The 20,046-nt window shown below is 44.0% G+C and overlaps 1 protein-coding gene across 1 annotated transcript; it reads left to right on the forward strand.

Annotated features, from left to right (window-relative positions):
- Window positions 1-841: 841 nt before the first annotated feature.
- Window positions 842-19,626, forward strand: LOC148101636 (uncharacterized). Its single transcript, XM_087846616.1, has 4 exons — window positions 842-1,150; window positions 6,727-6,830; window positions 17,936-19,120; window positions 19,494-19,626. The coding sequence occupies exons 2-3, from the start codon at window positions 6,813-6,815 to the stop codon at window positions 19,100-19,102; spliced, it is 1,185 nt and encodes a 394-aa protein (XP_087702742.1). The 5' UTR covers window positions 842-1,150; window positions 6,727-6,812; the 3' UTR covers window positions 19,103-19,120; window positions 19,494-19,626.
- Window positions 19,627-20,046: the final 420 nt, after the last annotated feature.

Consider the following 20,046-nt stretch of genomic DNA (forward strand, 5'->3'; position numbering starts at 1 on the left):
ATGTTAATGTGGTTATGTTAGTAATACACCGAGTGCTAATATAACAGCTTTAAGATGCATTTGTAGATATTATTACGTGTTTTACCGTCTTTGTGGTGCTAGCTTAAAGTTACGGTGTAAATGTTAGCTTATATTGGAGTAAAGCTGTTACTGTTTAAAAGATGTTAGCACAGAAATATTAGCTTCTGTCATGACTGATGAAGTTACTAGTTAATAAAGTTTCTGGGTACCCAGACGCAGGGTTCTTGATAAAAAGTAAAGTGTATTTATTAAGCGCTTTTCATAGACAGGCAGTCACAAAGCGCTGCACAGGATTCTTATCATTCTTATTTTCTGGTTTGTTTGTTTCTTCCCCTTCTCATCCAGTCTGTCTCTGTGTGCTGTGATTAGTGTCCTCATGTTTGTTTACCTCCTACCTGAGGTAAACAAACATATTTCATCTAGGAAATATAACAGAGATTACAACCTTCAACCTTCAGTGAGCTTATGGTGAGCCTACAACGTTATTCGTTAACAACAAAGCAAATGAAGCACGGTTTGACAAGTCTAGAAGATAGTTCAAATTAAATGATTAATTCTAATCTATGTCTCAAAACCATGCAAACCAATGAGTAGTGGAAGAGGTGTAGCTAATGAAGTGGCCAGTCACTGAGTTTCTTTTGCTGCTCTCCTTCGTGTCTTTATAAACTGGTGGTGTTGCCACAGTATTCCTACACGCATTACTGTTTTTATTTACAGATGTGCAATATCTCCACATGCTGCTCCTCTTTCTCACCTTCTGCAGCCCAAATGTGTTTTCTCAGAGCATCTGAGTCACGTGATCGCACAGTAACGAATCAAAGCAAATCAGGAAGAAGGGGGCGGAGCAAAGTGTGCGCGCAGGACAGGAGTCGAGCAGAGAGAGCTGCTTTTGCATGAAACGGGAGTAAAGCAGTGAACTTAGAGGAGAGACAGAAACTAAAGTATCGATCATATACCACTACCAACGTCCTGATCGATATCTGCATCGATCTGCCCACTCTTGTCTCCTGGATCGTAGCTGCGATCAGCGTGAACCACGTGGGTCTCTGCTCCCTGATCTGTTTCCTGTGTTTGGAAAGAGTTCCAGCTTCATCACGGAGTTTCTCTCGGTTTGTGGGCTCATCTAAAGGTAAGCACCGAGCTAACTTTACTGTGAGTTCAGTTCATGTTGAGTTTAGCTCCTGAATGAGGTCTTCTGCTGCTCTCCTCGGTGTCTGTTCACAGTTTATTGTGAACACGTTGAGAGAAGAGTGAGAGAGTGTTTGGAGAAAAACACCAACTAATCATTAGCTCAGCATGCTGGGAGAAGTTGGAGCAGAAAAGTCTTTTCATTGTCCCTGCAGCTGTTTTTCTGCATGCACCAAACCTCTACAGCCTCATTTCTATTTGTATGGACTCAAATGTCGTCATACATATTTTATACTTGTAAATCAAATGCGTATTTGGTTATTGAGTTTTGCAACTTTGTAGACCAAAATATGTTAACATTTTATGTTTGTGCATCTACAGATGTAAAACTGCGCTCAGGTTTCCTGGCTGCATGTGGCTTTCGACTTAGATGTTACAAAGACAAGGCACTGTGTGTGTGCGCGCGCGTGCGTGTGTGCGTGTGTGTGCGTGTGACCTCACCAAAAGGATCATAAAAGCAGGAAGCAACATCAAACAGAATCTTCACAAGGGATGTGCTTGTGATAAAACACTACAGCCTCTTCCCAGAACCTCAAGAGGCTGGGGAGGGGGACAAAGGAATGTCTTGATCCTATAGTTTGAACAAAGACTTTACAAATTTAAGAACCACAATGACAACATTCAACAATTTGACTTAACAGTGACCACAATTTGAGCCCAGATATTTCAAGTGATAACAGGAAAGTGTGTGTGTGTTCTCGATTTTACTACCTGGTGGGATCCACGTTAAAGTTGTCCATAAAATGTAAATGATTAATTTTACAAAAATGAAAGCAATATATCACTGACATACAAACGAGGACAAAATTGTTAGTACCCCGCTGTTAATTAAAAAAAACCCACAATATTTACTGAAAGAATTTGAAACTGACAAAAGTAATAATCATTTTAAACAATATATTTAAAATCTGACATTGCTTTTGAATTGTTGTTCAACAATATTGTTTAAAAAAAGAAACTCAAGAAGTAGACCTGGACAAAATTATGGTTTCAGGGATTTAAAGAAATGTGACCATAGGGACATGTTAAACTAAGGTGTGACTAGTAATTAGCATCACAGGTGTCGATATAAAAACGTCTATCGTTTTATTTTACGCTATCGTTTGTTTCGTGGTGTCGCAAAATAAACTGTTTACAGTAATATTTTTCATGGTTTTGATGGTCACTGTAGTTATTATTAATTTCTTAAAGTTCTCTCTTTCTCTTATATTTAATATAACCACACTACGGACGGACAAGCGCCTGTTGTTATGCGTTGTGGTTAGCAACAACGACGGTAAAACCATTTCCACATAAACCTTTCACAATAAAGCTCAAGATCCTGTTGAGACTTTTCAAAATAAACTGAATCACGTGAAAGAGCAGATTATTTACGGATGAGAAGTAAAAAAGAGCCGCCAGGTGCTAAAAAATAAACCTTAGCAGGGCTCGCAAAATCGCTAGCCCGACGTCCCGGGGCTAGCGATTTTTCCAGTCGGGCTACCAAAATCTAACTCAGCCCTGCCCGTCGGGCTATCATAGGAAGGAAAATATATGTCTATGCTTTTGCATTCTTTCGCGAATGTAGCTGAGTAATTATGTCATTGGCATCGATGAGCCACTTTAAATATGTGACATATTGAAATCTCGTTTGAATTTGCGCTTGCTTTTTGCTTTCACTTTCATTTTGCGATCGCGCGAACGGTGTGTAGAGAGCAGCAGCACTGATTAGTGAGTGACGATTAATTGCGCACCAATTCCACTGACATCTTCTTATCACTCATTAGCTTACTATTCAAACGCGACAAGTGAAATCTCTCGCAGCAAGCGTAAATATGTGAGAGGTTGAGTGCGCAAAGAATCGCTGACCATTATGTAAGTATGTGTGTAAAAGCAGCAGGATTTACGCTGGTATTTTAGTTCTGCTCAGCTAAATAAGACAGGTCAGGGTGAAGAAGGGGCAGCCAAAGAAAAGCTTACCACAAAACGGAAAAGTTATGACAAATCAGACTATGAGGCAAAAAGAAAGCGCAGCTTTTTTGGTTTCATGGACAAAAGAATTTCTGTGGCTGGAATATGACGAGCTAAATAACATGATGTTCTGCCAGGTGTGTTGTGAGTTTCATTTGATTTCTGATTCGACAAGCGCCTTTGTTACTGGGACCAGTAATTTTAAGAAAGACCCCATCAGAACCCATGAGAAATGCATTATTGCCCAGTCTGCAGTATCTTTCCCAGAACAAACAGCAATTGCAAAAAAACATACTAAAAATAAACCAAGCACAACAAGAACTCCTGAAAAAGCTGTTTAGAACAGCTACTATGTTGCAAAGAGTGAACTACCATTGGCACAATTTAGCAGTCTTTGCAAACTTCAAAAAGCAAATGGCCTCGATCTTGGTTCCACTTACCTCTTACCCGTGACTTCAGTGGAAATTTCAAATTCAGGATCTGACACAGACTGATTTATGTCCTACACAGTTCTTACAAGTTCATAGAAATTTCTGTTCAATTTGAACCAAGTATTTGAGTTGATGGTTGATGAGTTGAATTTTTTTGATTAATTTTTGTTTCCTTTACAATATTATACTTTAATGTATAATACTGTAAAGGAAACAAAACATAAAAAAATTGCTCTCTTTTTTATTCGGGCTACTTAAATTTATTTTGGGCTACCAAAAACTGAAGAATGCCTGCCCGAAGGGCTACCAGAGATTTTGAAATTTTGCGAGCCTTGCTTAGACTCAAACGTTAGAACAGGCTTTTCCCCGCAGCACGCCGTGTAATAAATACTCACAAACAAAACGGCGGCCGTTACAACTTATGTCTAAAAATGTATAGTTTCATGCATCGGTTAAAACACTCGACTCCAGCTACACGACGCGCAGCTGGAAACACTTCCCGCAAGTCGAGCTGCCCGAGATTCACAGAATTTACAGAAAATGTTACATTTGTGTGATTTATATTGTTATCGGGACGATAGATGTTTTATATCGGGATATGAGATTTTGGTCATATCGCACAGCCCTAGTCTCAGGGCACTAAAAGAAGAAAATCATAGACAAACATGTCAAAGCTAAAGGCTATAAGGCAGCGGTCTCCAACCTTTTTTGCGCATGGACCGGTTTATGCCCGACAATATTTTCACGGAACGGCCTTTAAGGTGTCGCGGATAAATACAACAAAATAAAACTAGTACCTGTACCGAAAAAAAGATTTAGTCATAACACACGTGAAAAGACCCAGGAAAACAGTGTTAACGATAAAAACGATAACAAAATAACGCTGAAAACCAATAATGTTGGATCTAAAGTCAGACCCCGCTGATCCCAGAACTTATTCCCATGAAAGAAAGACAAGGCAACAGCGATCGATCTTTTTACTTGCAAGGGAGGCTTGTCGGTACCTTAGCACATAACAAAATGACCTCTCCGACTGCCCCCTCTTGCTCCCTTTTATTGACAACGTTCACACAATAAACAATAGTTTACAACACGTACCTTCCCCACGTAACCCCCCTTGGTTACAAAGACAAAGCACTGTGTGTGTGTGTTATGTGAGTGTGTGTGTGTGTGTGTTAGACCTCCTGCTGACCAAAGGGTCGTAAATGCAGGAAGCTTACATCAAAAGCACAAGGATGATAAAAGACTACAGCCCTACAACCCCCCACCTAGAACCTCGAGAATCTGGGGAGGGGAGGACAGAAAGAATTCCTTTCACAGAATTAAAACAATGTACAAATGGCAAACATAAAAATGACAATATTTAACAACTCACCCTAACAGATAAAAACCCTGAAAACCATACATTTCACACCTGAGCCTCAACTCGGTACCAAACGACTCACAGACCGGTACCGGTCCGAGGCCCGGGGGTTGGGAACCGCTGCTATAAGGGCATCTCCAAGAAGCTTAATGTTTCCAAGAATGTTTCCATTCATTTTTAATAGTTAGGGTAAGAGGCTAGGGAATGAAGGTCCTCACTAAGATTACTGAACGGGGTTGTGTTTGTGTTTATGGGACATTTCACAGTAGATCTCATGGCAAACGACAAATGAGGACACCACAGTTGAATGCAAAAAATAAAAGATTCAAGACTGGAAATTGGATATTGACAAACCTCTTTGGCAAGGCACATCAACTGGAGTAGTTTGCTGACGTGGAGTGGACCAAAATACCAACAAAAATGAAGTTAAGGGTACTGATACTTTTATCCAGGCCTGATTTTTTTTTTTATTATTATTATTTTTTTGAACATTAGAATGTCAGATTTTCAATGGTTGTATTTCAGTAAATTCTTGTTATTTAGACAATTTTAGGTTATTTCAGTGGCCATAATGGGTTTTTCTATCATTATTGGAGGGGAGGACAACAATGATGTCCAAGGCTGTATCCCAATTCAGGATCTGCAGCCTTGGAGTACGCAGCCTTAATGGTCCACAAGTGCCGCGTACTCGAAGACCGAGAAGGCCGGAAGTGCGAGGCTTGTGAAATGGGACTGTCTAGCCTCCATCGCGCAGCTCATGATACTAACTGCTAGAAACGTTTTATACAGTATTGTTTGACAGAAATAAAGGAGAAAATATTTTCTTAATGAGCGTTTTTTGATTTGATAAGAATCTGAGGCTGAGACCACGGGACAGTAAAACATGATTCTTGGGCTTCATATCTGTACTGAACAGTCATTTAAGATTAGTAAATCTTAAAAGCTAAAGCACTGTGTGTGTGTGTGTCCACCTGTTCAACATCTATTCAGTCAATCATGTTTATTTCGCATCTACAGACACATTATAGACGTGTCCTTTATCAGGCTGTAGAGCGATAAGCTTTGATCTTTTTTTTAGTCTATAATTTGTCAAAATTATAGGCTATAGACTTTCCTGGATGATTTAAAGTCATTTTGAGTCAACACTCAACCTGCAGTGAGTAAATTTTAGGTAAAAAGCTCCCTGAGTGTCAAATATTTATTGATGGAGAGAATTTGTTATTTTGGGGGGGGAATATGCTTAAAATGCTTTCTCATTTAAAAACATTTTCATAAAACTATTTTGTTCTGGACATAGTTTTTTTAGTGGGAGAAACATTTCATCACTCATCCAAGCGACTTCTTCAGCTGACTGCAGGTTTCCAACCTTATAAACAGAACATTTGCACAATAACTGAAACTAGCCCACTGAATGAACAATGGGCTGAGGTAAGTTCCTGGATCATTAATATGCAAATTGTTATGACCATTGATCAAAGACCACTGATCAATGGCCATGAGTACCATTGTTTCAGAGGGTGTCCGTCTCCCAAATCCAAACTGGAAGCTAGATCCACAGCAGAGGGGCCTGAAAGCTGAAGGCTCAGCTTTCTGTTGTGCTTCTAAATACTGTAGGAACCACAAGTAAGCCTGCAGTGTGAGAGCAAAGGGCTCTAATGGGATAGTGTGATGCTATGAGATCTTTAAGCTATGATGGGGCCTGATCAGTCAAGACTCCTTCCTCTGTTCTTGTTTCACTGTGATGTTACAAAGATCTGTTTTGTGTCCCAGCAGATCAGCAGGAGGAGGAGAGTCCGACGGAGCACCAGACGAACATTTTCAACCATTCGGACTCAGCTCAGCCGCTACAGTGGACAGAAATGTCATCAACACAAAAGGTGAAGATCCTATCACTTTTATTGAAACTGTGTGCACTTCATCAGCTGATGCTTGTTTGTCAAGATTGAAAAGGATTCAAGAAGAAGTTTGTCATTTCGTATGGTATTACCCAGGCTGAAATGAAAGTGTTTCTCACCAGCATCTACAGTGCAATAATCAATACAACTAAAAAGAAAAATGGTTCAAGAAACAGTAAAAAGGCAGTAATAAATCACAACAATAAAAAGGGGTAAATAACATAAAATCTTAATTCATAAACAAACTCAAGTCCAAATAGTCACACTCATACAGGTAGCTTCAGCCCTTTCACAGAAGGGGATAATTAAATTAAGTAGTGTGTGTATCTGGGCAGTATATTGTATGCTCTGTGTGTGGATAGGAGGCATCAGAGTATAGCTGTGCTAATAGCCGAATGGATGGTAATTGGGTGCAGTTCTGCTTTTCTGAGTCTCCCGAGGGAGTGCAGACGCTTTTGTACTTTTTTTGATAACTGCTGTTGTATTAATGAAGAAGGACAGGTCATCAGCAAGGTGCACACCCAGGAACTTAACACTGCTGACCCTCTCCACAGCAGCACCTTCTATGGTGAAGTCTGTGTGGTGATCTCTGCCAGACTTCCTGAAATCGATCACCATCTCTTTTGTTTTGTCCACATTGTTGGTGAGATTACGGGATCTACACCACACTTCAAGCTGCTCTACATCTATTCTATAAGTGGTCGTTGTGATGAGACCAACCATAGTTGTTGTCTGCAAATTTCACAATATGATTAGTACTCAGTCTGGCTTACAGTAATGTGTGAACAGACTAAACAGCAACAGGCTCAGGACACCCCAGAGGAAAGCCTGTGCTCAACAAGATGGTCTTTGATGTGTGGCTGCCCACCTTGACTGTCTGTTGCCGCTTTTCAAGAAGCTGAAAACCCATTTGCAGATTGCAGGGTCCACGCCTGATGGCATCAGCTTTTCCAACTGCTGCAGAATGACGTGTTAAAAGCTGAGCTGAAGTCGATGAAAAGGACTCTGGCAGAGGGGTGTTCTTCCTCTCCAGGTGTGACAGCATAACATGGAGTGTGGTAGAGAGAGGTCATCTTCTGTAGATCGGTTGGTCCTGTATGCAAACTGAAGGGGATCCAGGTCTATTTGGAGAGTGTTCATGATGTGCTTCAAGACCAGCCGCTTGAGGCATTTACTCACAATTGGTGTCCCTTGTCATTGGGGGAGGGGGCTTGTAGTACGTAATGTGTTGGAAGCCCTGCCACAGCTTCGTTCCTCACACTGCGTTGAGAAGCTCTCCACAATCTGATATTGTTGTCAAGGGAGCAGACATTGGCCGGCAACTGTGTCCATACGTCTGGCTTGTATTGGTTAGCAGCTAGCCTCGCATTAGCTCCTCTATGCTTACCCTGCTTCTGCATCCTATCACACCGCTTTCTGAGTTTCCTCCTGGGTGTTGCTCCAGGCATAGTTATGGATTTCTTCCAGCTTGCTTGGCATAGGAGTCCAAGCTCACCCAGCGCAGTCAGTAAATGTTTCTTGTAGCGAGAGATGTGGTTATGAGCTTTCTCAGAGAATTGCATTTCCAGAAGACACTGCCGGTCATACACACACTTCTCTTTCACACAGTTTACATTCGCACTACATGGTCTTTTTTATCGTCAGGCTTATTAGGACCCGAGCACTGAGAGTACGAAGGCCCCATTGTGTCTGCTCCATTTCTTCTTCTTATTATTATTATTCAGGCAAAACAAGTGCCTTTTTGAGGGTTTTAACATAATCAAAAACTCATGAAATTTTGTACACGTTTCAGGTTTGATTAAAAATTTCGTGTTTTAATCATTTTACATATGAGCATTGGAAAATGGCTCTGGAGCGCCACCTATGTGTTGTTAAATGAAGTCCTACGATCATATAGTTGGAGCTACATGTATAAAATTTGGCACACATGTGTATCATGCCAAGACGAACAAAAAAGTCAGTGGCCCATTGACGCAAATCCAACAGAAGGTCCGCATGTGAGTGAAGTTGGCCACCCCACCTTCTTCAAATCCAACAAAAGTGGTAGTAAACACTACGTTTGTGCTGGTGTGTGCTGCAAAAAGTCCCTTTCTGCCGCTATCATTTTAAAGATATTAAAGAAAATTTCTTCAAACAAAGCCAGTGTCAATCAACGGTGCTATGTTTGTGCTAGTTTGTGCTACTAAAATTGTCCTTTGTGCTGCTTCTGTTTTAAAGATATTAATGAAAATGTAAAGGTCAACAACATGTTGGCACGTAAGGACGCTGTCATAGCCTGTCAACGACGCTGATTAGCTGCGTATATACGAACGTGAATCGCGTCATCAGCTGGAGCAGCCAGTCACCGGTCACTTACTGACTCACACTGCAAAACAGAAGGAATTGTTAATGTATTTATTTTAATTTCAATTCAGGTTAGGTTTGTTTTGTTAGTTTTTTTTGTGCGCAACACAGATTTTCTGTGCACAGAGACTGTACCAGCAGTGAATGATTGCGCACTCGCGCAGCTTAGAGGGAACATTGCAGAAGAGTAATAGGAGTATGCCCTTAGTGAAGGGTTATGAAAACACCCAATGTCAACAATGCTGTAGTATTGGAAAAATAATTTAATAATTTCTGCAGATTTTGATTTGGGAGTATCCTTATTAGAACTTCGGTCTAGGCACGTAGTTTGTGTGCCTCCATCTAAATTGAGATTGTGTGTTGTCATATCTGGAATTTGTGAGAATAAATTGACAAAGAAGTTTTCATCATCCCAGTTGGGGGCATAGATGCTGGCAAAAATTAGTCTGAGTCCACATTCACCCCATACACACCCGTTCACAAAAGCACTATTATCTATACAGTGAGTGCTTTAATAACTATCATTCATACGCCGACGGATGCATCAGAGAGCAAGTCGAGCATTGAGTTTTTCCTTTCCCACTCACTGTGTGTTAATAGACCTCTCTGCATTGAGTCATATCTGTTATAAGGCTTTGGATATATGCAGAACTACCTTCTATTTATAGAGTTGCTAATTATTTGGCATTATTGCAGGCAAACCAGCCAATGAAATGGATGGGTTCCAGCGCTACAGGGTTTCTACTCCACGGCCGTATTTCATACGAGTCCACATTTCCAATGTACGCCATTTTTTGCAAGTACCGCTGCTTCGCCTCTGGACGCAATCGGTCTCTATACAGTCCATTCTCTTTTGAGCTGCTTTTAAGCATCTTTCTTGTAGTCGCCGTTCCAACACAGTGTGTTTGTTTTTATTCGTAGACCCCGAAAATGGCGCCGCGCTCCCACAATGCATTGCGGCGTGACGTCAACTCCAAAGCCCTATAAACCTCTGTCTCTCTTCCACAGCATGTCTTTATCCAGTTTTCCTTCTCTCACCACAACCAGTCGCAGCAGATGGCCCCGCCCCTCCCTGAGCCTGGTCCTGCCAGAGGTTTCTTCCTGTTAAAAGGGAGTTTTTCCTTCCCACTGTCGCCAAAAGTGCTTGCTCATAGGGGGTCATATGATTGTTGGATTTTTCTCTGTATTTATTATTGTACAACCTACTGTACAATATAAAGCGCCTTGAGGCGACTGTTGTTGTGATTTGGCGCTATATAAATAAAATTGAATTGAATACTTCCTGAGCTAGAGCCTAAGCTAGAGCAACCCCAAAACCTGGTGGATGTGAGCAATACACCAGGTTTTCTTTATCCAGTTGCAGAACTTCTTTGAGTAGAGTAGAAACTGAGCTGGTCAAGCCTTAAACAGCGTCCTCTGTAATACCCACAATACAAATATTACACCTCCGCATTCTTGCCTCCATATCTTCGTTCTTTTCTTTTCAGCTAACTGTAATCCTGCAACCGTCTCTTGGAGGCTGACAACCTTCAGGTTTCCTTTATTAAAATCCCCGGTTGGGATAAACACAGCAGTTTCCTGACTGCTGATCATGCTGTACAGTTCCCCGAGTGGAGACTGTCAGAAAACGACAACAAGAAGACAGCTCCTTGGAAGACAGGACCAACTTCACACCCGATCAGATTTGCACACTGTTAGACCTTACCACTACATGTTTCAAATACAACGATGGCTTCTACAGACAAAAACATGGCTGCGCCATGGGCTCCCCCGTGTCACCTATTGTAGCCAACCTTTACATGGAAGAAGTGGAGAGAAAGGCTCTTGTCTCTTTCAAAGGGAGAGTACCCAGCCACTGGTACAGATATGTAGATGACACCTAGGTCCAAATCAAAACACAAGAAGTGGAATCCTTCACTGCACACATTAACGCCGTGGATAAAAACATCAAGATCACCAGAGAAGACACAAAGGACGACTGTTTGTCTTTCCTGGACTGCGCTGTGCACATTGAAGAGAATGGCAACCTCAACATTGAAGTTTACCGGAAGCCCACACACACAGACCAGTACCTCCTCTTTGACTCCCATCTCCCTCTGGAACACAAACTTAAACCCTATACCACCGGGCAGAAAATGTTCCCTCTACGCCTGAAGGAAAAGAAGGAACACACGCATGTAAAGGAAGCACTTAAAACATGCGGTTATCCTAATTGGGCGTTCATAAAGTCAGCAAAGAGGCACAGAAAAGAGGACCAGACACCAGTGATGGATGATAAGAAAGACAGACGCAACAACATTCTCATCCCCTATGTAGCCGGTGTATCAGAGAAACTCAGGAGAGTTTTCTCACACTCAGACAAAAACTGGTTCATCCCAAAGACAAAACTCCAAAACATAAACTTAACAACGTGGTGTATGCTGTACAGTGCAGCGAGGAATGCCCAGACCTCTACATTGGAGAGACCAAACAGCCACTTCACAAGCGCATGACACAACATAGAAGAGCCACCTCCACGGGACAAGACTCAGCAGTTCATCTGCATCTAAAGAACAAAGGTCACTCTTTCGAGGATGCCAATGTTCACATATTTGACAGAGAGGACAGATGGTTTGACAGAGGAGTGAAAGAAGCATCTATGTCCACTGTGAGCGACCATCTTTGAACAGAGGCGGTGGTTTACGACACCAACTGTCTGCCATCTATAATCCAGTTTTGAGAACCCTTCCCAGACGCCTTAACGCCCACTCACATCCTGGGCCATCTGACCTCAGGAAATCACATGATAGGGTGGGGCCAGGTTTCACAATGACCTCATCCGAAACCCTGGCTGATTGTGACCCACACCCATTTTCACACCTTGGCTCATGGGATTAGGTAGAGGATCATCAGGGGGTCCTTTGTCCCTCTTTGGGGGGAAACTCCCACTGGGTTTAAATCTGGGACTCTCCACCATTTGACCCTTAGAACTGAAGAAGCTTCTCGGATGAGAGGTGAAACGTCTTCAAGCAACTTAAACAAGTCCAGACCCTTTTCTTTCCGAGCTCCTTAGACTAATCATCAGGTACTCCAGGTCTGGTGACCAGAAGGATTTGACCGGGTGCACGTTTGCATAATCAAACCAGCTGCTGTTGATCACAAAACACATACTGTTAGGTCTAAACTGTCGTGAGGGAAACATCAGACTTCACTCTATCTTCACTGAAGTAATTGTTTTATTGTCACTTGCCAATATCATGCACATACAGACAGCAACTTCTCAAAATGGCCGCCAATCCATTTCCTGTCCACTTTAAATACTCTAAAGACCACGCCTTCTCAATTCAGACTGGCCTATAAAAGAGCTGCAATTGAGGCAGGCCTTCTCTTTACTGGGAAAACAAGATGGCCACCACAGAGATAACCTTCAGAACACTTTGTTACATTAATGCTTCCCAACACGTGGCCTATTGGTAGTGATGGCCAAATGAAGCTTTCTGAAGCATTGAAGCTTGTATTGAAAAACGGTTCATAACTCGAAGCTTTTCAACACAGTGCTCTCTGGTGACATCTTGTGGCCAAAAATATGAAGAGCAGCTTGAATCCACAAAATAAAACCAACTGCTTCGTAATGATTGCCCACTCTGCAGAGTGGAATTCTGTCTGATATTGGGCTGCTGTTGTGTTGCTTTGAACGTGTATTTTTTGGGGTGACAAAAATGTTGTTTATTTCTTTAATAAATAATTTTGACCAGTAAACTTTCCTTGTTTAAACATGCACCATGGCGTGGTCTTTCTTTGCTAGTGACGTCTTGATGTTGGTAAATACAGTAATTGAAAAATACCACGTTACACATAATATACATATAATGTACAACACATTATGGAGTATGCTTCTGCTGTGAGGTCCCACCTCCATGTACTTATGCAGTTAATCGCTAGACGGGTATTTTTTATAAATAATATTACATTAGGGCAATTTTCCTATACATATTTTTGACCTTGGGGTAGAATTGATTGTGAACTGGAAAGGGAAAATGCTTATGAACTTGCAAATTAAAAACATGATGCATTTCAGGTAACCCTTTTCCATTTGTATTTAAGAAGAAAATTTATTCCACTGTGCGATGGCCGAACCTGTTCCTTTTATATTTAGATAATTTCTCCTGCCTTAAGGAAAATCCTTTCACGTGGCACAGAAGAGGCTGGAGTGCACAGAAACTGGTAGAGATGCAGTTATACATTCTAACTGGGCCCCACAAACTATCAGATAAAGAGAATATCCATCCATCCATCCATCTTCATCCGCTTTATCTGGGGCCGGGTCGTGGGGGCAGCAGCCTAAGCAAAGAGGCCCAGACCTCCCTCTCCCCAGCCACCTCCTCCAGCTCGTCCGGGGGAACACCAAGGCGTTCCCAGGCCAGCCGAGAGATATAATCTCTCCAGCGTGTCCTGGGTCTGCCCCGGGGCCTCCTCCCGGTGGGACATGCCTGGAACACCTCACCCAGGAGGCGCCCAGGGGGCATCCTTGTCAGATGCCCAAACCACCTCAGCTGGCTCCTTTCAATGTGGAGCAGCAGCGGCTCTACTCTGAGCCCCTCCCGGATGGCCGAACTTCTCACCCTATCTCTAAGGGAGAGGCCAGCCACCCTGTGGAGGAAGCTCATTTCCGCCGCTTGTATCCGCGATCTCGTCCTTTCGGTCACTACCCACAGCTCGTGGCCATAGGTGAGGGTAGGGACGTAGATCGACCGGTAAATTGAGAGCTTCGCTTTTACACTCAGCTCCCTCTTCACCACGACGGACCGGTGCAGCGTCTGCATTACTGCAGCTGCAGCCCCAATCCGTCTGTCGATCTCCGGCTCCCTTCTCCCATCACTCGCGAACAAGACCCCGAGATACTTGAACTCCTCCACTTGGGGCAGGAACTCATCCCCGACCCGGAGTGGGCACTCCACCCTTTTCCGGCTGAGAACCATGGCCTCAGATTTGGAGGTGCTGATCCTCATTCCCGCTGCTTCACACTCGGCTGCGAACCGCTCCAGTGCGAGCTGGAGGCCCTCACCCGATGAAGCCAACAGAACCCCATCATCCGCAAAGATCAGAGATGAGATTCTGAGGCCACCAAAGCGAAAGCCCTCCGCCACTTGGCTGCACCTAGAAATCCTGTCCATAAAAATTATGAACAGAACCGGTGACAAAGGGCAGCCCTGGCGGAGCCCATCACCCACCGGGAACGAGTCCGACTTATTGCCGGCAATGCGAACCAAGCTCTTGCAACGGTTGTATAGGGATCGAATGGCCCGTAGCAATGGGCCAGACACCCCATACTCCCGCAACACCTCCCACAGGACACCCTGAGGGACATGGTCGAATGCCTTCTCCAAGTCCACAAAACACATGTAGACTGGTTGGGCAAACTCCCATGCACCCTCAAGTATCCTCGAGAGGATGAAGAGCTGGTCCAGTGTTCCGCGACCAGGACGAAAACCGCATTGTTCCTCCTGTATCTGAGGTTCGACTAGCGGACAAACTCTCCTTTCCAGCACCCTGGCATAGACTTTCCCGGGGAGGCTGAGGAGTGTGATCCCCCTGTAGTTGGAACACACCCTCCGGTCCCCCTTCTTAAAGATGGGGACCACCACCCCGGTCTGCCAGTCCATGGGTACTGCCCCTGATCTCCACGCAACATTGCAGAGGCGTGTCAACCAGGACAGCCCTACAACGTCCAGAGCCTTCAGGAACTCGGGGCGGACCTCATCAACACCAGGGGCTCTGCCACCAAGGAGTTGTTTAACTGCCTCAGTGACCTCGCCCCCGGAAATTGGCGGGTCATTCCCCTCATCCCCAGACTCTGCTTCCTCCTCGGAAGACCTCGGAAGACGGAAGGCGTCAGTGGGATTAAGGAGGTCCTCGAAGTATTCCTTCCACCGCCTGACAATTTTCTCAGTTGACGTCAGCAGCGCTCCTCCAGCACTATACACAGTGCAGGTAGAGCACCGCTTTCCCCTCTTGAGACGCCTGACGGTTTGCCAGAACCTCTTCGAGGCAGTCCGAAAGTCTTTTTCCATGGCCTCTCCGAACTCCTCCCACACCCGAGTTTTTGCTTCAGCCACTGCCCGAGCCGCATTCCGCTTGGCCTGTCGATACCTGTTGGCTGCCTCCGGAGTCCCACAGGCTAACCAAGCCCGATAGGACTCCTTCTTCAGCCTGGTGGCTCCCTTCACCTCTGGTGTCCACCATTTGGTTCGGGGATTACCACCACGGCAGGCACCAACCACCTTGCGGCCGCAGCTCAATGTAGCAGCTTCGGCAATGGAGGCGCTGAACATGGTCCATTCGGACTCAATGTCCCCCGCCTCCCTCGGAATGCTGTTGAAGCTCTGCCGGAGGTGTGCGTTGAAGATCTCGCGGACTGGGGCCTCTACTAGTCGTTCCCAGCACACCCTCACTACGCGTTTAGGTGCACAATGTCTGTCCAGCGTCCTCCCCCGCCACCTGATCCAACTCACCACCAGGTGGTGATCAGTTGACAGCTCAGCCCCTCTCTTTACCCGAGTGTCCAGAACATATGGTCGCAGGTCTGATGATACGATTACAAAATCGATCATCGACCTACGGCCTAGAGCGTCCTGGTGCCACGTGCACTTATGGACACTCTTATGTTCGAACAAGGTGTTCGTTATGGCCAAACTGTGATTAGCACAGAAGTCCAATAACAAAGCACCGCTCGGGTTCAGATCAGGGAGGCCGTTCCTCCCAATCACGCCCCTCCAGGTCTCGCTGTCGTTACCCACGTGAGCATTGAAGTCTCCCAGCAGGACAACAGAGTCTCCAGGTGGAGCACCTTCCAGCACCCGGGGCGGGGTTTTGTCGCCCTCCCAGTATGTCTGCAGGAAAATGTATAACCTGCCTGACCTGGCTCATTCTGCCAGCAGGCTAATTATTTGTGATTATCTGAGAATAAACACTTTATTGATTGTAACATGGGAACATGTACATTCATACATTTTGTTGGAGGCACCTTTCTTTGGGCACAACAATGAAAAACAGTGGGAAAGCTGGATGTGATCACCTGAACACCTGAGCAGAGAGTTACAACCTGAGACATTTTGTGTGCAGGGGGTTTGTGCTTGGGAGACAGTGTTAGTAAGCGAAGTGCTTTCTGGGGCTGAAAACCTGAACAGAACTTAAGCAGCACCTCTTAATCAGCAACAGAGAGGAAAAGCAGAGTCTTCCTGCAACTGGACCCCTTCTCCACTCCGTACAACAGCTAGTAGGGCTGATGTTCCTTCCTCCTGGAAATTGGGTCCCACTGTGGGACAGAATGTGGGCCCTTGCTCCAGGCCAACTGGTGTGGAACTCGAACTGGAGGATGTGCTCCCGGCCAGAGGCGTGTTTGTGCCTCCAGGGGGAGCACATCCTCCGGTTCAAGTTCCACGCCAGCCGGCTTAGAGTGGGCCTTTGGGCACCGGTCTCTTCCCAGTCGGCAGATGAGTGGTGGGCTTGTGAGAGCTAGCTGCAGGCTTGGGCTTCACCTGACATCTGGCAATGATGTTGTGCAGAGCTTCTGTCTGCTTCTTCCTCAGATCGAATCCAGTCTGAATGGCTTCAACTAAATGTCTGAATAACCCAGCCACAGACACCGGCTTGTCCAGATATACAGCCCTTTCCCTGTCTGAGATGTCATAGAGGGTCAGTCACAGGTGCCTCTGTGCCAATACTACTACAATACAATACAATACAATTTTATTTATATAGCACATTTAAAAACCCAAAGGCACACCAAAGTCCTTCACAGTAATATGGAGAGTCAACATAAGTCAATAACAGGGTACAAATCAGGCACTAGCACAGACAGGATAGAGGCACTAACAGACCAGGAGAGTTAGATAAATACAAAATATGCTAAGAAGACAAAAACAGCAGTACAATTAATAAAAAATAATAAATTTAATAAAATCTAATAAAAGTTTAAAATTTAAAAGATTTAAAAGGGTATTAATTGGTCAGGAAAGCCAAGTCAAATAGATATGCTTTTAATCTTTTAATCTCATAGCGTGGTACATCTGGAGCATGGTGACGGAGTTCATAGTTCAGGCAATGTCGGTCTGAGACCAATAAGTCGTCTCCAGCTGCTATGCTGACAGTCTGCAGCGCTTGGACGGCAGATTTGCGGCGCCACCAACTCCATGGTTAAGGGATGGGGCCAGGTAAGCGGTCAGAGACAGCTCCATTAGGAGTGGGTTAGCTAAGCCAGTTTTGTCGGTGCTGTCCAACTTCATGTACTGTTCATAGCTGGGTACAGCAGGTAGACAGAGGTTTGCCACATGATGCACTTAGCTCTCAGACAAAGTTTGGGAACATAGGAAGGCAGTTTTTCGATATTGTGGGGTCCAGTTGGAGGAAAAAGCCTGTGAACCGCGACAGCTTCTGAGCTGGCAGAGGAGAGGGCTAGTCCACCTGCAGCTTCTTAGCTGCACAGTGAATCAGGGGCTGACTGCCGAAGCAGTGGCGACACATTGGGGCTGTGCACACGTCATCACAGATCATCTGCCTTAAAGGTGTTAATAAAGGTTTCCTCAGCCAGGACACATGAGGGCATGATATTCCATACTACGTGTGTTGTACCGAGTGTATTGACTGAAAAGGAACTACTTCAGCCTTTGGTTTAAAACTACTGTTAATAGAGGAAATTTGAAGGTTGAGTTTGTTCCACGACTGCATTTCACTCACTGCCTCTGTTTGTTTCTCTTTCACTGCAGGACCAACATGGAGCAAGAAGTCAGCGCTCTAAGGAGGCCGACAAACCTCACAGAAGAAACAGAGAGAAAAAATACAGCTGTGATGAGTGTGGGAAGGATTTTACCCAGTCTGGAAGCTTAAAACAACACCAACTCATCCACAGTGGAGTTAAAGCGTACAGCTGTGATGAGTGTGGAAGGTCTTTTGCCCGGGCTGGAACCTTGAAAAAACACAAAGTCATCCACAGTGGAGTTAAAGCATACAACTGTGATTTGTGTGGAAAATCATTCACCTCGGCTGAAAACTTAAAACAACACCAACTCATCCACAGTGGAGTTAAAGTGTACAGCTGTGACTTGTGTGGAAAGTCTTTTACCCATGCTGGAAGCTTAAAAAGACACCAAATCATTCACAGTGAAGTTAAACCATATAGCTGTGGTTTGTGTGGAAAATCATTTACCTCGGCTGAAAGCTTAAAACAACACCAACTCATCCACAGTGGATTTAAACCATACAGGTGTTACTTGTGTGGACAGTCTTTTACCCATGCTGGACACTTAAAAAGACACGAACTCATCCACAGTGGAGTTAAAGCGTACAGCTGTGAGTTGTGTGGACAGTCTTTTCACCGTTCGGGAAACTTAGAAAGACACCAACTCATACACAGTGGATTTAAACCGTACAGCTGTGAGTTGTGTGGAAAGTCTTTTAACCGTCCTGGAAACTTAAAAACTCACCAACTCATACACAGTGGAGTTAAAGCGTACAACTGTGACTTGTGTGGAAAGTCTTTTAACCAGTCTGGAAATTTAAAAATGCACCAACTCGTCCACAGTGGAGTTAAAGCGTACAGCTGTGACTTGTGTGGAAAGTCTTTTACCCTGGCTGGAAATTTAAAAACACACCAACTCGTCCACGGTGGAGTTAAAGCGTACAGCTGTCACATTTGTGGAAAAACTTTCCGCTGGCTAGCCAGCCGAGACATTCACCTACTCATTCACACCAAAAAGGATGTTTACTGCTGTGATCAGTGTGACAAAGCTTTTGTTACATACGAAAACTTACAGCAGCACATGTTTACCCACACTGGGAAGAGACCTTATAAATGTGACCTTTGTGAGAAGACTTTTAAATCTCCACGTTACCTCAAATCACACCAAAAGAGTCACACCAGAGAGAAACTCTAAAAGTGCAGTTACTGTGAGGTATGTATTTTTCTTTTAACAGTTTTACAATTTTATATGAATGAAGTTTAATTTCAAAGCTTAAACGTTTTAAAAGCTCCTCCCCTTTCTATCTATCTAACATTCACACTCCAATGGATGCATCTGAGAGCAGCTTGGAGTCAGTATCTTGTGGGATGCAGAGTAGAGCATCCAGGGGTTTAATCACCAGTCTTCCCATTAAGTAGATTACCTACAAATGAAAACTTAATGTTGCCCAGTAAGCTGAGTGTTATAATGTAAACAGTAAGATATAATTGGACACTGGCACGGATACTCTTTATTTCAGGCGGCGTTAAAAAGAAAAATGTTGAAAGAATTCCCTGACTTACACTGTCTTTGTGTCTTTGTTTAGAAGCACAGCGACACAGATGGATCCAGTTCTCAACCCTGTCGTCACTGTGGTGGTGGGAAAGAGTTTCTCTGTGACTTTTGTGAAAAAACTTTCAGTCATCAAGAGAACCTAAAACAACATCAACTCAAACACACTGGAGGCAAAATGAACTACTGCAAAGAATGTGGGAGAGGCTTCCCTAAACCAAGTGAATTTTAAACAAAATTAAGTCATGGGGTCAAAAACCATCTCTCATTCACCACTGCAGATCATCTTAAAGTGCATGAAAGAGTCCACACAGGAGAGAAACCATACAAATGCAGACACTGTAAGAAAAGCGTCTCACTGTTAGGGAGTCGTTCAGCCGGCTTCCATACATGGTCAGGTTGTTTTTCATACCTTTTTACCCTTAACAAATTAAACCATTTACAGACTATTTTCCACTGACCCAGGTAACCTTTGTCATATTTATTTTCTTTTTGATCATCTGAAACATTCAAATGTTGAGTCCTTCAGGTGTAACCTTGACTGTTTTCCCAGTTGCAGCTTAAGCTAGGCTTAATCCTTCCTTTTT

Source organism: Neolamprologus brichardi, chromosome 9 (genome assembly GCF_056152115.1).
Source record: "Neolamprologus brichardi isolate AB-2024 chromosome 9, ASM5615211v1, whole genome shotgun sequence".
Lineage (NCBI taxonomy): Eukaryota > Metazoa > Chordata > Actinopteri > Cichliformes > Cichlidae > Neolamprologus > Neolamprologus brichardi.